This window comes from Prionailurus viverrinus, chromosome C2 (assembly GCF_022837055.1).
Source record: "Prionailurus viverrinus isolate Anna chromosome C2, UM_Priviv_1.0, whole genome shotgun sequence".
Classification (NCBI taxonomy): domain Eukaryota; kingdom Metazoa; phylum Chordata; class Mammalia; order Carnivora; family Felidae; genus Prionailurus; species Prionailurus viverrinus.
The window spans coordinates 76827085-76844574 of record NC_062569.1 but is presented as its reverse complement, the minus strand read 5'-3'; the positions used below and the strand labels follow the sequence as shown (position 1 = coordinate 76844574).

Genomic DNA, 17490 nt, shown 5'->3' with positions numbered 1-17490 from the left:
GGAATTAGGAATCCTTTATCATAAGGTACTGATACTACGCATGAAGCACTGTAGTGTTATCTGTTACTGGACTTGGATTAGTTATAAATGTGCACTGCCAACTGAAGGGCAACCACTAAAAGAAGTAAAAAAAGAAATATAACCAATATACTAAGAGAAGAGACAAAATGGAATCATATAAAATGCTCAATTAAAACCAAAGGCAGAAAAGTAGAATACCAAAAAAAAACCCCACAAAAAACAAAAAAAAAGAAACAAAAAAACAAGGCAATGAAAGCAACAAATAAAAAATAGCAACATAAATAGAAAAGAAAGGGTAGGATTACAAAAATCACGCAGAACCTTAAAATGCGTCCTTTTCACTGAAAATAGAAAACAAAAACAGGTGTTTGGAAAGACTTCTTTAAATACACATGGAGCAATTAAAAAAAAACTTTAATATGTGGCACTTATATCTTAGTTTTGTTTCAAAAAATTTAAAAGCAAAGAGCAGACCCTTCCAAACTACTTATAATTGCTCTCATATTTATTATTAACATAAGCAAATCTATGGGGGCAAAGAATATAGTGAACATTAAGCTACCAGTCTACAGATCTGTCTACATCTGTACATGTCCTCTTATCATTCAATCATATACACATACAGTATGTATGCAAACTATTTCTTGTTAACATATTTTTCCAGTTTAGCATTATTTTTACATTCACATTGCCATGTTTGCCAATTTGGTATTCACTTTTGCTCATATACCTTAGTATTTACTTAGTCACCTCCCCATCCTCTTTTATAAATAGCTTTTTCACTATGCAAATGCGAATACAGTTAATTTAATATCAGCCACATTTTTTTCACAGTATTTCCTTAAAATACTTTCCAAAATTGAAAACACTGGATCAAAGCACATATATAACTTTTAGAGCTCTTAATAATTATATATATATATATATATATATATATGTATATATATACATATATATATATATATATATACACACACATACATAAAGTGCATACATTAAATTGCTCTCAAGAAAACAAAGTGGACTAAGGGAGAAACACATATGCAAAGGAAGGAATGACAGTACATAGTGCCTCCTCTAATCAAACAAGTCAGAACTGGGGAGGAATAAAGGGGCAAAGAGAAATGGGAGAAAGGAAGCAAATGAAGCCAGACAGAAAGGCCATGAGGAGTTTGTATTTGGCCTTGGATAATGGGAATGGAAAGAACTCTGAGAAGGAGAGCTTTGAAGGGTGGTTAGGAGGCCAGCAGGAGGGATCAGGAGAGAGACACTGTGTGCCTGAACCAGGGCAGTGGGCAACAGAACAGAGGAGGACTCCCATATGTACGGAGCTATCCAAGAGTTTGATGTCATGACTGGTTCTGTGTGGTATGGCTAAGGTAGAATGGAGTAGGTAAAGCAAAGTGAAGAATCCATCATCACTCTCAAAATTTTATTGAAGACACTTAAACATAATTGCCTGCTTGCTTGTCTATTTCCTCCATTAGAATGTAAATTCTGTCAAGGCAGGGCATCTTATTCACTATTTTACTTTCCATGCCTGTCAGTGTGCTTAGCATGCTGTAGTTACTCAGTCAATTGTTAAGTGAAATAAATGGGTGGAGAATGCCATTTGCTAGGAGAGAAAATAAAAAAGAAACAGGTATGGATTGAGAACATGTGAGTATAATTTTGAGCCATTTCAACCTCTAGCACAGTACTTAGCAGACAGCAATTTCATTACAAAGAAGTACTGATTATAGGAATAAAGAAATAAATGCAGGCAGGCTATTTTCTTTTCTTTTCCTTCCTTCCTTCCTTCCTTCCTTCCTTCCTTCCTTCCTTCCTTCTCTCTCTCTTTCTGTTTCTTTCTCCTTTCTTTCCTCCTTACCTCCCTCTATATCTAGCTAGCTAGCTAGCTAGCTAGCTGAAAAGATTTGGAGATTAGGAAATGATATGTTAGGATTTAAAAGGTTTAATCTGAGCTTCTGGCAAAGTACTAACCAAAGACACTAAAGGGTTCGAAACAAGTCTCCTCAAAATGTGCCACTTTGGCATATGGACTGTTCTGAGCTGACGGCAATCAAGACCCTGTGAGTTCAAGAGAAACCTTTGCCCCTCCATTAACTGATGTGAAAATGTTGGGGTTTGGAGCAAACGGTCAAGAAAGAATTCTTGAGGTGTCTTCAGTGCAAAAAGGAGGGTTTTATTAAAGCATGCGACAGGACCTATGGGCAGAAAGAGCTGCAGTGGGTTGTGAGGGATGGCTGATTACATACTTTCAAATTGGGAGGGAGTCAGAGATAGCATAAATCTCCAAGGAACTTGGAAGCAAGGCTTCCAGGACCTTGAGGGGCTAGCTGTTGTTAGGAAAGGTCATTTACCAGTGTCTAGTAAAACCCTAGTCATGAGATCCTTAGAATGTATCTCAGTGGGCTATATGCTTGGAGGATGATTGCTGGCATCTCTCTGGGGCGGGGGGGGGGGGGGGGGGGGGGGGAGGAGGGACAGGTAGAGATAAAGGAAGTTTCCAAAGGAATTTTTACCTGTTAAAGGTGACTTACAGGATCCTGGAGGTTGGGTTAATATTAAGATAAAGTTGTCTTTTGCCCTCAGCAAAATATGAACACTGAGGCACGTCTCAAGGACTGGTCAATGGGCTGTAAGTTGTAAGGAAATTTGATTTTTTTCTTTTGCCTTTATTGTCTACATCATAAACTATCTAAAAGAATCTAAATTTGGAGCTTTTCCCAGAATAAGAGTTATTATCAGAGATCAATTTTCTCTGAAGTGATCCATCTGTATGGCAGGGCAAATACCTAAATACCCAACATCTGCTCTTCTTCTTGCCCTGTGAAGTGCCCTCCTCCCTGCTGAAGCCCCAGGCCCCTATCCCACTCCTTAGTTCAGGATGGCATACAGATCTCACTTTACCTTTCTGTCTTTGAACCTCTCATGTATGTAGGGGTTCTATACATATGAAATTAAACCTGACTTTCTCGTGTTCATCTGTCTCATCTCAATTTGATTCTTAATCCAGCCAGAAGAACCTTTGAAGGGTAGAGAAAAATTCACCCTAACAATATGATATCTGGTGGTACGCCCAGCCAAGCTGATAGGCACTTAATGAAATAGAAATGAATTTTCCTACGTCAAAGTTCATGAACATAATGTTCTAATTTTTTATTCTAATTTTGAAATATGCTATTTCAACACTGAGGGTCAACATCTTTTTTTTTTTAATGTTTATTTTTGAGAGAGGGACAGAGCGTGAGCGGGGGAGGGGTAGAGAAAGGGGGGGGGATGGAGGGAGAGAGGCAGGGGAGGGAGGGAGACAGGGAGGGAGGGAGAGAGGGAGGGAGGGAGGGAGGGAGGGAGGGAGGGAGGGAGGGAGAGAACTACCGAATCTGAAGCAGGCTCCAGGCTCTGAGCTGTCAGCACAGAGCCCGACACAGGGATCGAACTTATGAACCGTGAGATCATGACCTGAGCTGAAGTCGAACACTTAGCCAACTGAGCTACCCAGGCGCCAAGAGAGTCAACATCTTAAAATGTCCCCTCAAAATTATCCATAGAAACACTGACAGGTTCAACTTTAATCCAATGTATAACCATTTCCATAATCTATGTTTTGCTCCTTGGTAAAGCTACTCATTTTCTCAGCAATGCTCAATTTTTACTTTACTTTGATTAAATATTAGAAATACAATGTGACTTTTATGTGTTTTTTTATTTCCTACAAGAAAGTCATACCATATATTTCAGAGGTCTCCAGGAGATGGTTAACAAAGGCTAAATTGACATTACCAAGAGAAGCGTACTGAGGAAAATATTGTGAATATAAATATACTTGCACATTTTCTTTACTCCTTATGTAAGCTCATAGCCCCACAAAAACCATCAGTGTCCTTTGTATTATCCTTCAAGCATTCCCACTGCACAAAAGGCCTACATCTGGATGTAAATATATCAGGAGAACTCCCATGAGAATTCTCGGCAAGCAGGAGTGCACACAGTGAGTGGGGGTGGGGTGGGCTTTATGTAGCAGCTGTCCCAAAGAAGGGAATTGGAAGAGAATGCAAATCCTTTCTCTCCCAAGCTGTTGGCCTCAATTCAGGCAAGTAATTTGTTTCAGTAGGATTAACTCCCCCACCAAAAATTATCTAATCCTTCTATGTACAGATGCTACCAATATCTTTATAGGTCAATTAATTCTACTGAGGACATTATTTACATAGTAAAGATAACATAAAGAAATTGAATAAAGACAATTTATGAAGAGAAATATACCTAAGAATTCAACTAGATGATTTGTCCCTTTAAAAATGTTACTGATGAAATAAAAATCTACCCCCTCCAGAACAATTCAATAAATACTCAAAAATGTTAAATCAAATATGCATAAACTATATATATATTTCTATACACACACACACACACACACACACACACACAATCGATGAGGATTCTACTAACTCAGGTTTTGGGGGGCAAAAGTAAAAACAAGCAATATTCTGACATGACACACACATGTACAGTCTTCATCTGAAAATGACTGTTTTCTTTCATTTTCCTTACTTGCCAGAATGCTGCTAAAAGAGCTTCCTGAGTGATAGAAGGAGAACCTGGTTGTTAAAAAAAAAGTCTGTTGCTTAAGAACAAAAAGGGAAGAATCAAAGGCAAAAACAGCCTCCATTGTGGGCCAGTGAAAAATGCCAGTCAGGGCCAGTCTACTTATGTTTGATGCTCTTTTTCCTCTAAGTATCTTTTCCATACTCCCTTGTTTCCCAGAATGTGACAAGACCCTAATCCCCACCTTTTGTTTTTCAGGTTAGTCAACAAGCATATTTATTTAAAAAGGCTAAAATGTGATGGACAATCATTCAGAGTAATGACTATGTTGATACTCATATTACCTAATACTGGTATTTTTTTATTTAAAAATAGTAAGATTTGGTAAATATCATCTTCTATATTTTATTACATGTGAGAAAAGGCCAAGCTCAAAGCTGAACTTCCTCTGTCCTCCTAGCTTGAGTCTCCTCAGGTAGGATGGTTGGGGGAAAAAGGACTTGATCAAATAAATTGTCCTACGGGAAGAGGCTCCAGGTGCTAGGAGAACAGATCAGACACAAGAGAGGAATAGAAGGAACTGTGCCATGGGAAAAGGGATGCACAGGCGCCAAAGAAAGGGCTGGGACTGGATGCCTCCTTCCTCAGCCTGCCCAGAACTCCCACCTCTCTCTCACATCTCTGTTCCCAGCTCCTCCCATCCTTTTTTCCACCAACCCCCAACTCTGATATAAGATGTTTTCATCAGTGAATTCCAGAAGTAGACTTGGGCCCATACTGGCTCCGAGGGAGAGCCAAATGATTAATATAAATTAACAAAAAAAAAGCTATCTAGCCTCAGTGATATTCTGAGAACAGGGAATTAATACATAAGTAATTTGATGTCCATCGACTGATGAATGGATAAAGAAGATGTATATATGAAAAATGGAATATTACTAAGCAACCAAAAAGAATGAAATCTTGCCATTTGCAACAACATGGATGGAACTAGAGTGTATTTTGCTAAGCGAAGTCAGTCAGAGAAAGACAAATACCATATGATTTCACTCATATGTGAAATTTAAGAAACAGATAAACATAGGGGAAGGGAAGGAAAAGTAAGATAAAAATAAGGAGGGGGGCAAACCATAAGAGACTCTTATTTTTTTTTTAATTTTTTTAATGTTTATTTATTTTTGACAGAGAGACAGAGCATGAGCGGGGGAGGGGCAGAGAGAGAGGGAGACAGATCATCTGAAGCAGGCTCCAGGCTCTGAGCTGTGAGCACAGAGCCTGATGCGGGGCTCGAACTCACACTGCAAGATCATGACCTGAGCCGAAGTCGGACACTTAACCAACTGAGCCACCCAGGCACCCAGGAGACTCTTAAATACAGAGAACAAACTGAGGGTTTGCTGGAGGGGAGGTGAGTGGGGGGATGCGCTAGATGGGTGATGAGCATTAAGGAGGGCATTGTTGGGATGAACGCCGGATACTATATGGAAGTGATGAATCACTGGGTTCTACTGCTGAAACCAATACCACACCGTATGTTAACTAACTTGAATTTAAATTAAAAAACACCACCACCACCACCACCACCAAAACGTAGATAATTTGAAAATGTCTTGAACAGGGGTGCTGGGGTACACAGTCAGACTGATTTTCTAAACGTGCATATGCACATTTGGATGACTGAATTTAAATGCAGCATAGCATGCTCTAGATTTAAATGACTGAGATTTCAAAAATTAGTACACAATCAACAAAACTACTGGCATTTTGGGTATGTAAAGATAGCACAGAATACTGGAATAACCCAAACTGACATGAAGACTAAAGCAAATGTCTGTTTTCAATGACTAGTGTACGTTCTAATGCAACATAAAAGTTTGTATGTCTCGTGTGAAAACTATGTCATACTGGAATATTATCCTTATGCCACTGAGGCTTAACTCTGGGTGTACATCAAAAATAGCCCCACCCACAATGATTCTGTGAGTTTGGGCCCAGATGTCTGTATTTTTACAAGTTTCTTAGGTGATTCTGACACATACTTCCATTTAAGACAGAGTGACTGTCTTAGAGGATGTTAAATATTATTCCACTCAACTCCCAATGCACTCCGCTTAGTCACAGCAAAATGTTAAGATCTCACACATAAAGCTGCTTTGCTTACAAATCCATTACTAATCTCATCATCTCCCTGGGTTAGTTTTTATTTGATGAGTACCACAGCAGCACTTAAAAAAAAAAATTAAACTTTGCTTCTCATACCACCACATGAAGTTATTAAAAACTAACACTTGAAATAAGTATTTAAGAGGTAATAAATTCAGAGGTGAGCTGGGAACTAGGTGTTTACTTTCAAAGTAAAACTATCAATCCACAGCAGTATGGAATAAAGAACAGGAAGAAGTGAAGTCAGGAATAGAAAGGGGAAGCTAGATGGTCATCAGATTCCTCCTGAAACATGTTTTCATGATTTTTTTTTACACTGATAACAACTCACCATGTATGCTCATGTTTGAACAGAAAAAAGTATTCCCTCAAGATATAATCGATATTCATCATATATTTTGTATAATCTATGAAACTGTTAATCAAAAACTAACACTAAGAATCAAAAGCTAATTATACTATTTGGATGCCATGGGCCAGTTTCTTCACCTCAATTTATTTCTTTTGATTTTTCATCTACATAAAAAAAAAAAAACAAATTTATGAACATACCTTGGGTCAAGAAGACTCCTCAAAAACTTGAAAAGCAAAACCTGGTTCTGAATGAAAAAAAAACAATTAAAAATACAATTAAATATTAAAGAACATATTTTCAAACTATGCCATGGTAAAGAATGACTCTAAAAAATCTCTAAAGTGCACACAATTCCATTAAGTCTTCTGTACAGATCTAAGAAATTCTAAGGACTCATTTGGAGGTCATTTCCTCTCAGTAATTCAAATCATGGTCACACATTCCATTTTGAGTGCAGAAGAAACACAAATGCCTTGTTATTGCAAAAAAAAAAAAAAAAAATGCCTTCTATTAAGGCATATATCCCCTCGCAGTTTTCAGCACAAGGACCCTGAGACCGGCAGATGCTCTGAACTACTCTGCAGATAGTGGGCTCTAGCTACACGGACAGGTTCAGATCGCTTCACCTGGGCCTCCTTGTGATAATGGCCTATTGCAAGGCAATTAATCTAAGTAGGGTAGGAGCTTGAGTCCCAAATAACAACCACCACCAAAAAAAAATCCAACTCCCCAATGTAATCAACTACAGAAGAGATGGCACACTGCAACATTTTAGCAATTAATATGCCATAAAATCTGGGTGCTGTTTCTTCCACTTATTAGCTGTGTGACTTTGTGTAAGTCACTGACTCTCTTGGCAATTCAGTTTACATATGTGAAAAAAGAGAACGACAGTATCTTTTCTTTCCTCTGCACAAGGTGTAGAGAATTAAATGAGATACACCTTAAAATGCACTATGGAGGCACCTGAGTGGCTCATTCATTTGAGCATCTGACTCTTGATTTCGGCTCAGGTCATGATCCCATGGTTGTGAGATCAAGTGGCCATGATCCCAGGATAATGGGATCGAGCCCCTCGTTGGGCTCTGTACTGAGCATAGAGCCTGCTTGAGATTCTCTCTTCCTCTCCCTCTTCCCCTCTTCCTTGCTCACATGCTCTCTCTCTCCCTAAAAGATAATAATAAAATAAAATAAAATAAATGAATTAATATAAATAATGTTTTAAGTTCTTAGGAAAGCTAAGCAAAATTATTATAGCTTAGTTTTTCTTTTTGATACATTCAAACTTCACGTATATAAAGCAGGGGAGTCTCCAAACTAGAAAGGATCAATGTAATTTAGAGTATGAGATTTTAAATACATTTATCAGTCTTTGATTTTCTATCTCTTCCCTAGTCTATAATTTTGTTTCATTTTATATGACTTTCCTTCTGGTTATAACCTAATATTCTGGCTTTTTTTTTTTTTTTTTCATCTCAAGAATTCTGAAAACGAGTGGTCAGAAGCATTATCTCTTGCCACCAAAAGTAAAGGTGCTTTATAAAATTTGTGTAGGATTCTCTCATATTCAGTAAAGCACTGCAATAAAATACCTCATTTCTTTAAAAGAAATGTGTGAACACTCCACAAACAGTCCACAATCAAATAGCCACCCTTTTTAAAATCTATGACCCTTCAGCTTTTATAGGTTTGCCTGATGAGTGACATTATATTTATTTACTTGGTCTCTCTGCCTCTAAGTATCGTTAGAGACTAAGAGAAATAGAAAATCCGGCACTGGATAACCTTACATTTTAAATGACAGTAACAACACTAAAGGTCAGGAAATACATTAGAAACTGCTGACTTTTAAAGGGAGGGGGTGGCTCTGTGATTTGAGAAGAGTTTTATCAGAAGTGTCCTCCTGTCCCCACCACTAGAATGGACAGGATGACTCTCTATGTACTTCCTCAGTATCTTGGGCAATGCTCTACATCATTCAAGTCCAACTATTCTGCAACTGTCTTTTGGCTTCTCTTCTTCCTTCAGCACAGGAATACATGTTTATGTTTTTTCCTCAGCACTTAACAGTGTTTTTGGTCCACAGCAGGTACATAATATTTATTGAATTCATGGACGTGTCTTTATCTTGAGTTAATGAACCTAATCATGCTGGGCAGCCAAGCCTGATGTCTGGGAGTCACCTTTAAACTCTACCATCCCTGGGGCGCCTGGGTGGCGCAGTCGGTTAAGCGTCCGACTTCAGCCAGGTCACGATCTCGCGGTCTGTGAGTTCGAGCCCCGCGTCAGGCTCTGGGCTGATGGCTCAGAGCCTGGAGCCTGTTTCCGATTCTGTGTCTCCCTCTCTCTCTACCCCTCCCCCGTTCATGCTCTGTCTCTCTCTGTTCCAAAAATCAATAAAAACGTTGGAAAAAAATTTAAAAAAAAAAAAAAAAAAAAAAAAAACTCTACCATCCCTTTCAATTCATTTCTAAGTCCCACATGTTTTACTTCACAAACACATCCTGAACCCACCCACACCACTGTCACTGACTTAGTACCCCTCCTCACCATCTTTTGCCTGGAACTTTCACCTTCTAACTGGTCTACACGGTCTCTGTCCTCCATCCTCTCTTTGCTAGTCTGTTCCATACACTACAAAGTTAACTTTCTGTAAAATCAATCTAGTGATGGCCTTCTTTTGCTGAAAAACTTGAGTAATTCTCTAGGACACAGAAGACACAGTATCATTTCTTAGCACTACACATAAAATTGTTCAGTATCAGAGCCCAAACTCTATTTTCTGTCCTCAATACTTTTAACTCTTCCCTCCAACAGACCTTTTCTGGCTTAACCTAATGCTCCTCCAGGCATCATCTCCAGCATGTCATACTTCACAAAGACCTGGCCGTTATCTGGATATACATATTGCCTTGTGCCTTCAAGTCTTAACATACCCAGGGCCTTCTATCTAGAAAGTGCTTCTCAATTCTCTGCCTAGAAAACTGATGCCAATCACTCAAGACCCAGCCCGGGCATTTCTGGGAGCTCTTGTCTGACCTCACAGATGGCGGTCTCCTCTTACTCCTCATGTTCCTACAGTACTTTGCCCCTGTGTCTGGTGTAGCACTTATAACCTTGCATTTTGGCTATATAAGTGCTTCTTTCCTCCACAAGAAAAATTAAAAGACTGCATTTTTATTTGTCACCCAAGGCCTACCATACTGTGGTACATCGTGGGGCCATAAGTGTTTAAGTTAATAAATTCCATCTTTGTCTCTCATGCCAGCTGCCCCCACCTCACTGCTTTGGTTTTCATCTTGTATAGTTATTCCTTCCTACAATCACTGCCACTTGGGGACTCTGGGTCATGCTTTATGTTGCTGTCATTGCCCTATTGTCTACCTCTATCACTTGAGGCCATAATGACAATGAACAAAACTCACTACTAGCACTGCAATGATAGTGACAAGTGGAATAGTAAGTCCACTAAATAGTATTTCAAACTGAGCATCTCAATATTCGACATTAATATAACTGTACTGTAGTTAAGATTTTCCAAGAAAAATTCTAAATAGTCAGCATTAACCCACTTTGAGAATTACACATCTGAATGAATAATAAATAACATCAGCCTCAAAGAGAATACAGCTATAGTTCCTATAGCCAAAAAAAAAAGGGGGGGGGGATCTTCTGTGGATTACAAATTCTAAAATAAGTATAGGGTACAGTTCTGTTTCTGTGATGTTACTATTTAATATGCAGAAAGATGAACTCCCTTGTTTCTAGATGTAGAGATTATCACACAACTGCTCCCAAATATACACATACACAGTGCAGAAACTGCTTAAATGGCAACTATCTATTGAAGAAATTACCACAATCAAAAGCTCATAGGTGGATATTCAATAATTGTCTTTCTACTACATGTTTCTTCCCCATATATTTTTGCAATATTTACCTGAAGTTTTTTAATGACTATTTCAATCTGTTCAGAAAAGTGAGTAGCAACCAGCTCTGCAGCTTTACAGGGCTTCAGGGATACAAGTTCCTAAAGTGAAAGAGAAAGAGAAAATGATCTTTAATGTTAAGTTTAAATAGAATTTCCATAGATGTGAAGCATGATTACGTACTTCAGCATTTTCAAGAGCTTCTACACTGCACTTCAGAAGACCTCACTATAAGGTCTCAATTTAAAGGCACATTGCAAATAAACAAAATTAGAAATATGCCATGTAAAAAATTACATTTTGATATAAAACGTAATTCAGAATGTTTAGTAAATGAAAGCACTAAAACTCTGGATGTAAGCCTTGATATCTACAGGATGAACAGAAGGAACAAAAGCTTTCCTAAATTTCCTGCCGGTGAATTTCACCCTGGAGCTTAAAGTAATAACTTGAAACAAGGAAAAAAGAGTATAGTTGCAAATTTTCTAGCTACGAATTTGAAAACTTTACTTCTGATGCCAGTGGATTTTGAAACAAGGAGTATCTTAAAACAATGTAAGCTCACAAGTCTTAAATGAGACTAAGAGGTTGACCGCTGTTTATTAACTGCTGTTAATAAGATCCATTTCTGTCAAATTTAAGACTTCCAATCTGCCCCCTCCTTGAACCTTCCTAGACATTACTGGCTACTTATGTTCCTGAAACTCTCTTCTAACTTGTTTTCTGTAACCTACTCATCTACCATTCCAATTGCATGTTCATGTTGATAAAATGCAAACACCGACTAGAGATCAACATGGTAAATTGTCAAATAAAAATTAGACAAGTTATTGTGACTGCAGTAACAGTCAATTAACAGTTAGCAATGAGAAAAAACCTACATTGATTTTTAGCTACTAAAGAAACTGAATGAATACTCAAAATTTTTCCATATGGAAAACTCCAGGCCCAAACAGCTTCCCTGGTGAGTTCGAGCAACTATTTAAGGAAGAGACAATTTCCAACATTAATTAGCCTCTTACAGAGAACAGGAAAAACAACAACTTCAGCACATTTTATAACACTAGCAAAATTTTTGGTACCTAAACCCAATAGGACAATATAAGAAAGGAGAACTACAGATCAGTCTTAATCATGAACATTGATATAAGCATCCTAAAACAAAACAAAATCCAATAATATTTAAAAGGATAAGATCAGGATCAAGTTGCATTTATCCACAGAACTCAAGTCTGATTTAATATCAGTAAGATTTACCATAAATATAGAATAAGAAAGAAAAGGTGAAAAATTCCTTCATGAAAAAACTGTTAGCATACCAGAAAGAGAAGACTTCCATAAAATAAATAAAAGGATACAGAGTCTGACACAATATACTTACAACCTGGGAGGGAAGGGACTAAAGAATGGGCTCAAACTTAAGTGACCATCAACCTAACATAGACTGCTATGTGCATAAGATGTTACATATGAGCCTAAGGTAACCACAAATCGAAAACCAGTAATAGGTATGCAAAAAATAAAGTACAAGGAATCCAAGTATATCACTAAACAGAGTCGACAAACCATGAAAGAAAAGAGCATTGGAACAAAGGAACAGAGAAAAACTACAAAAACAACCATAAGATGCATAACAAACAACAGTATGTAAATACCTATCAATAATTACTGTGAATGCAATGGGTTGGATGCTCCAATCAAAAGACACATGGTGACAGAATGGATAAAAAACAAGATCCATTTAAATGCTGCCTATAAGAGATTCATTTCAGACCTAAAGACACATGCAGATTGAAAGTGAAGGGATAGAAAGGAATTTATTATGCAAATAAAAGTAAAAAGAAAGCTGAGGTAGCTTTCTTTAATTTATTTTGGACAAACTAGACTTTAAACAAAGAGTGTAAAAAGAAACCAAAAAATAAAAATAAAAAAAAGACGACACTATATAATTATAAAGGGAACAATCCGATAAGATACAATTGTAAATATTTATGCAAGCAACATGAAAGCACCCAAATACATAAAGCAGTTAGTAACAAACAGAAAGTAACTGATAGTAACACAATAATAGGGAAATTTCACACCCCACTTACATTAGTGGACAAGATGGTCTAAACAGAAAATCAACAAGGAAATAGTGGTTTTGAATGACACGTTGAACCAGATAGATTTAACAGATATATTCAGAACGTTGTATCCTATAACAGCAGAATACACATTTTTTTCAAATGGCACATGAAACATTCTCCAGAGTAGATCATATGTTAGGCCACAAGTCTAAACAAATTCAAAAAGATTGAAATGCATCTTTTCCAACCACGATGTTATGCAACTAGAAATCGACCAAAAGAAAGAGTGTGGAAAGACCACAAATACATGGAGTTAAATAACATGTTACTAAACAATGAATGGGTCGACCAAGAAACAAGAGTAAATAAAAAAACATGGAAAATGAAAATGAGAACACAAGGTCCAAAAGCTTTGAGATGCAGCAAAAGCTGTTGCATATAACAATACAAGCCAACCTCAAGAACCAAGAAAAATCTCAAATAAACAACCTAATCTTATATCTAAGGAGCTAGAAAAAGAACAACAAAGAAAACCCGAAACAGTAGAAGGAAGGAAATAAAGATCAGAGCAGAAATAAATGATATAGAAACTAAAATAAACAGAGCAGAACAATGAAACCAGGAGCTGGTTGTTTGACACAAATCAACAAATTGATAAGCTTTAAGTCAAACTCATCCAAAAAACAAAACAGAAAAAAAAATGGAGAGGGCTCAAATAAACAAAATCAAAAATGAAAGAGGAGAAATAACAACAGACACCACAGAAAAACAAACTGTAAGAGAATATTATGAAAAATTATATGACAACAAATTGGACAACCTAGAAGAAATGGATAAATTCCTAGAAACATATAATCTCCAAAAACTGAATTAGGTAGGAACAGAAAATTTGGACAGATCAATAACCAGCAATGAAATTGAATCAGTAATCAAAAAACTCCCTACAAACCAAAGTCCAGGACCAGATGGCCTCACAGGTGAATCCTACCAAACATTTAAAGAAAAGTTAATACCTATTCTTCTCAAACTATTTCAAAAATCAGAAGGGAAAGGGGCACCCAGGTGTCTCAGTTGGTTGAGCATCCGACTTCAGTTTAGTCACGATCTCACGGTTTGTGAGTTCAGGCCCCACGTCAGGCTCTATGCTGACAGCTAGGAGCCTGGAGTCTGTTTCGGATTCTGTGTCTCCCTCTCTCTCTGCCACTTCCCTGATCCTGCTGTGTCTCTCTCTCACTCTCTCAAAAATAAATAAACATTAAAAAAAAAAAAAATTAGAAGGGCAAGGAAAGCTTCCAAATTCATTCCAGCATTCTCTGATACCAAAACCAGATAAAGACCCAATGAAAAACAGAACTACAGTTCAATATCTCTGACAAACACACATGCAAAAATTCTTAACAAAATATTGGCAAACTGAATCTACCAATATATTAAAAACATCATTGACCACAATCAAATGGGGTATATTATATTCCCAGTATGCAAGGGTGGTTCAACATTCACAAAACAATCAACATGATACATCACATCAACTAGAAAAAGGATAAAAACCATATGACCATTTCAATAACTACAGAAAGAGCACTTTAAAGTACAACATTCGTTCATAATAAAAACCCTCAACAAAGTACGTTTACAGGGAATATATCTCATCATAATAAAGGCCATAGATGAAAAATCCACAGCTGACATCATACTCAATGGTGAAACAGGGAGCTTTTCCCCTAAAATCAAGAACAAGAGAAGGATGTCCACTCTCACCACTTTAATCAACATAGTACTACAAGTTCTAGCCACAACAATCAGACAAGGAAAAGAAATAAAAGGCATCTAAACTGGTAAGGAAAAAGTAGAACTTTCACTATTTGCAGATGACATGATACTATATATTATAGAAAATGCTAATGACTCTACCAAAAAACTACTAGAATGGGTAAATGGATTCAGTAAGGTCACAGGATACAAAATCTATATATAGAAATCTATATATAGAAAAAACACAGCTTCTTCAACAAATGGTGCTGGGAAAACTGGACAGCTACACACAAAAGAATGAAATGGGACCACTTTCTTACACCATACACAAAAATGAACTCAAAATAGATTAAGGACCTATATGTCAGACCTGAAACCATAAAAATCCTACAAGAGAACCCAGGCAGTAATTTCTGTGACATTGGCCATAACAACATTTTCCTAGATATGTCTCCTGAGGCATGAGAAAAACAAAAACAAAAATAAGCTATTGGAACTACATCAAAATAAAAAGCTTCTGCACAGCAAAGGAAATAGTCAACAAAACAAAAAGACAACCTACTGAATGGGAGAAGATATTTACAAGTGACTTTTCCGATAAAGGGTTAGTACCCAAAATACATAAAGAAATTTGTATAACTCAACACCAAAAAAAAAAAATAATACAATTAAAAATGGCCACAAGACATCAACAGACATTTCTGCAAAGATGACATACAGATGGCAAACAGACATATGAAAAGATGCTCAACATCACTTATCGTCAGGGAAATGCATCAGGGAAATGCAAATCAAAACCACAATGAGGTATCACCTCATACCTGTCAGAATGGCTAAAATCAAAAACACAAGAAACAGCAAGCATTGGTGAGGATGTGAAGAAATAGGCACCCTAGTGCACTGTTGGTAGGAATGCACACTGATGTGGAAAATAGTGTGGAAGTTCCTCAAAAAATTAAAAATAGCACTACTGTATGATACAGTAATTCCACTACTGGTTATTTACCCAAAGAAGATGAAAACACTAATTTGAAAAGATATATGAACCCCTATATTTACTGCAGCCTCATTTACAATAGCCAAATTATGGAAAAGGTCCAAGTGTCTTTTGACAGATGAATGGATAAAGAAAAGATGGTATACACTGGAATATTATTCAGCCATAAAAAAGAATGTAATCTTGCCATGTGCAACAACATGGAGAGAGTATAATGCTAAGTGAAATAAATCAGTCAGAGAAGGACAAATATCATATAATTTCACTCATATGGAATTTAAGAAACAAAACAAAGGAAAAAGGAGACAAGCCAAAAAACTAAAAAAGCTATAGAGAACTGAAGGTTACCAGAACAGAGATGGGTGGGGGATGGGTGGAATAGATGGAGATTAAAGAGTACACTTAACACGATGAGCATGGAGTAGTGTACAGAACTGATGAATCACTATATTGTACACATGATATAATATAATATAGTGTGTTAACTATATTGGAATTAAAATTTAGAAATTAAGAAATAAAAGTATAAAAGGTCAAGAATAGCCAATACTCTTGGGGCACCTAGATGGCTCAGGTGGTTAAATGTCCAACTCTTGATTTTGGCTCAGGTCACGATCTCACTGTTTGTGGGTTCAAGCCCCACATTCAGCTCAGCAGTGACAGAGCCTGCTTGGGATTCTCTTGTTCCCTGCCCCTCCCCCACTCACACGCATATGCTCACTTGCTCTTTTTCTCAAAATAAATACATAAATTTTTAAAAATAGCCAACACTCCCTTAAAGATGTCAAGATTAATTATAAAGCAGTAATATTTAATAGTGCTGTACCAATGCAGAGACAAATAGAGCAGTGAAGCAGAATAGAGTGCTGGAAAACAAACATATACATCCTTGATATACTCCTGACAAAGTAACACTGTTGAACAATGGAGAAAGGTAACCTTTTAAAATAGCTAACTGTTGCTGGGAAAACTGGACATCCATATTTTAAAAAATAATTGGACACCCCCCTTACATCTGTACAAAAACTGCTTTCAAGTGCACCTAAGATTCAAAAACAAACCAAAATAAACAAGAAAGCTCTTAGACAATAATATAAGAGAATTTCTCCTTCGGTCTAGAAGGAAAAAACTGATTTGATTACTTAAAAAAAAAAAAACTTTTCTTAAAAAGAACTACATAAAAAAGCCACAGAGTGAAAGATAACTATAACACGTATCACTGAAAAAAGACTAATATCCAGGATGCGTGAAATTCTCCTATAAGTACAAGAGACATTCTAATAGAAAAATGGGCCAAAGACTTGAACTGACACATCACAGAAAGAGAATTTAAATCTAATAAACAATGAAAGGCTATCAATCTCATTAGTAATTAAGGGTATGCAAGTTTTAAACATAATAAAATATCCTTATACATGCACTAGATTGGCAAAATCTTATTTTTTTAAAGTTTTTTTTAACTTATTTTGAGAGAGAGAGAGAGACAAAGAGACAAAGAGACAAAGAGACAGCAGGGGAGGGACAGGGAAAACGGACAGACAGAATCCCAAGTAGGCTCTGCACTGTCAGCACAGAGCCCGATGCAGGGCTCAAACTCACGAACCATGAGATCATGACCTGAGCCAAAATCAAGAGTTGGACACTTAACCA

The 17490-nt window shown here is 37.0% G+C and overlaps 1 protein-coding gene across 2 annotated transcripts in view; it reads right to left on the bottom strand.

Annotated features, from left to right (window-relative positions):
- VPS8 (VPS8 subunit of CORVET complex) overlaps window positions 1-17490 on the bottom strand; it is a 249925-nt gene that overhangs the window by 98440 nt on the left and 133995 nt on the right. For both annotated transcript variants that reach the window (XM_047875159.1, XM_047875158.1), the window contains 2 exons: window positions 11031-11120; window positions 7288-7334 (listed from right to left, as the gene is read on the bottom strand). In XM_047875159.1, coding sequence (XP_047731115.1) covers window positions 7288-7334; window positions 11031-11120 — 137 coding nt within the window. The remainder of the gene's footprint in view (window positions 1-7287; window positions 7335-11030; window positions 11121-17490) is intronic.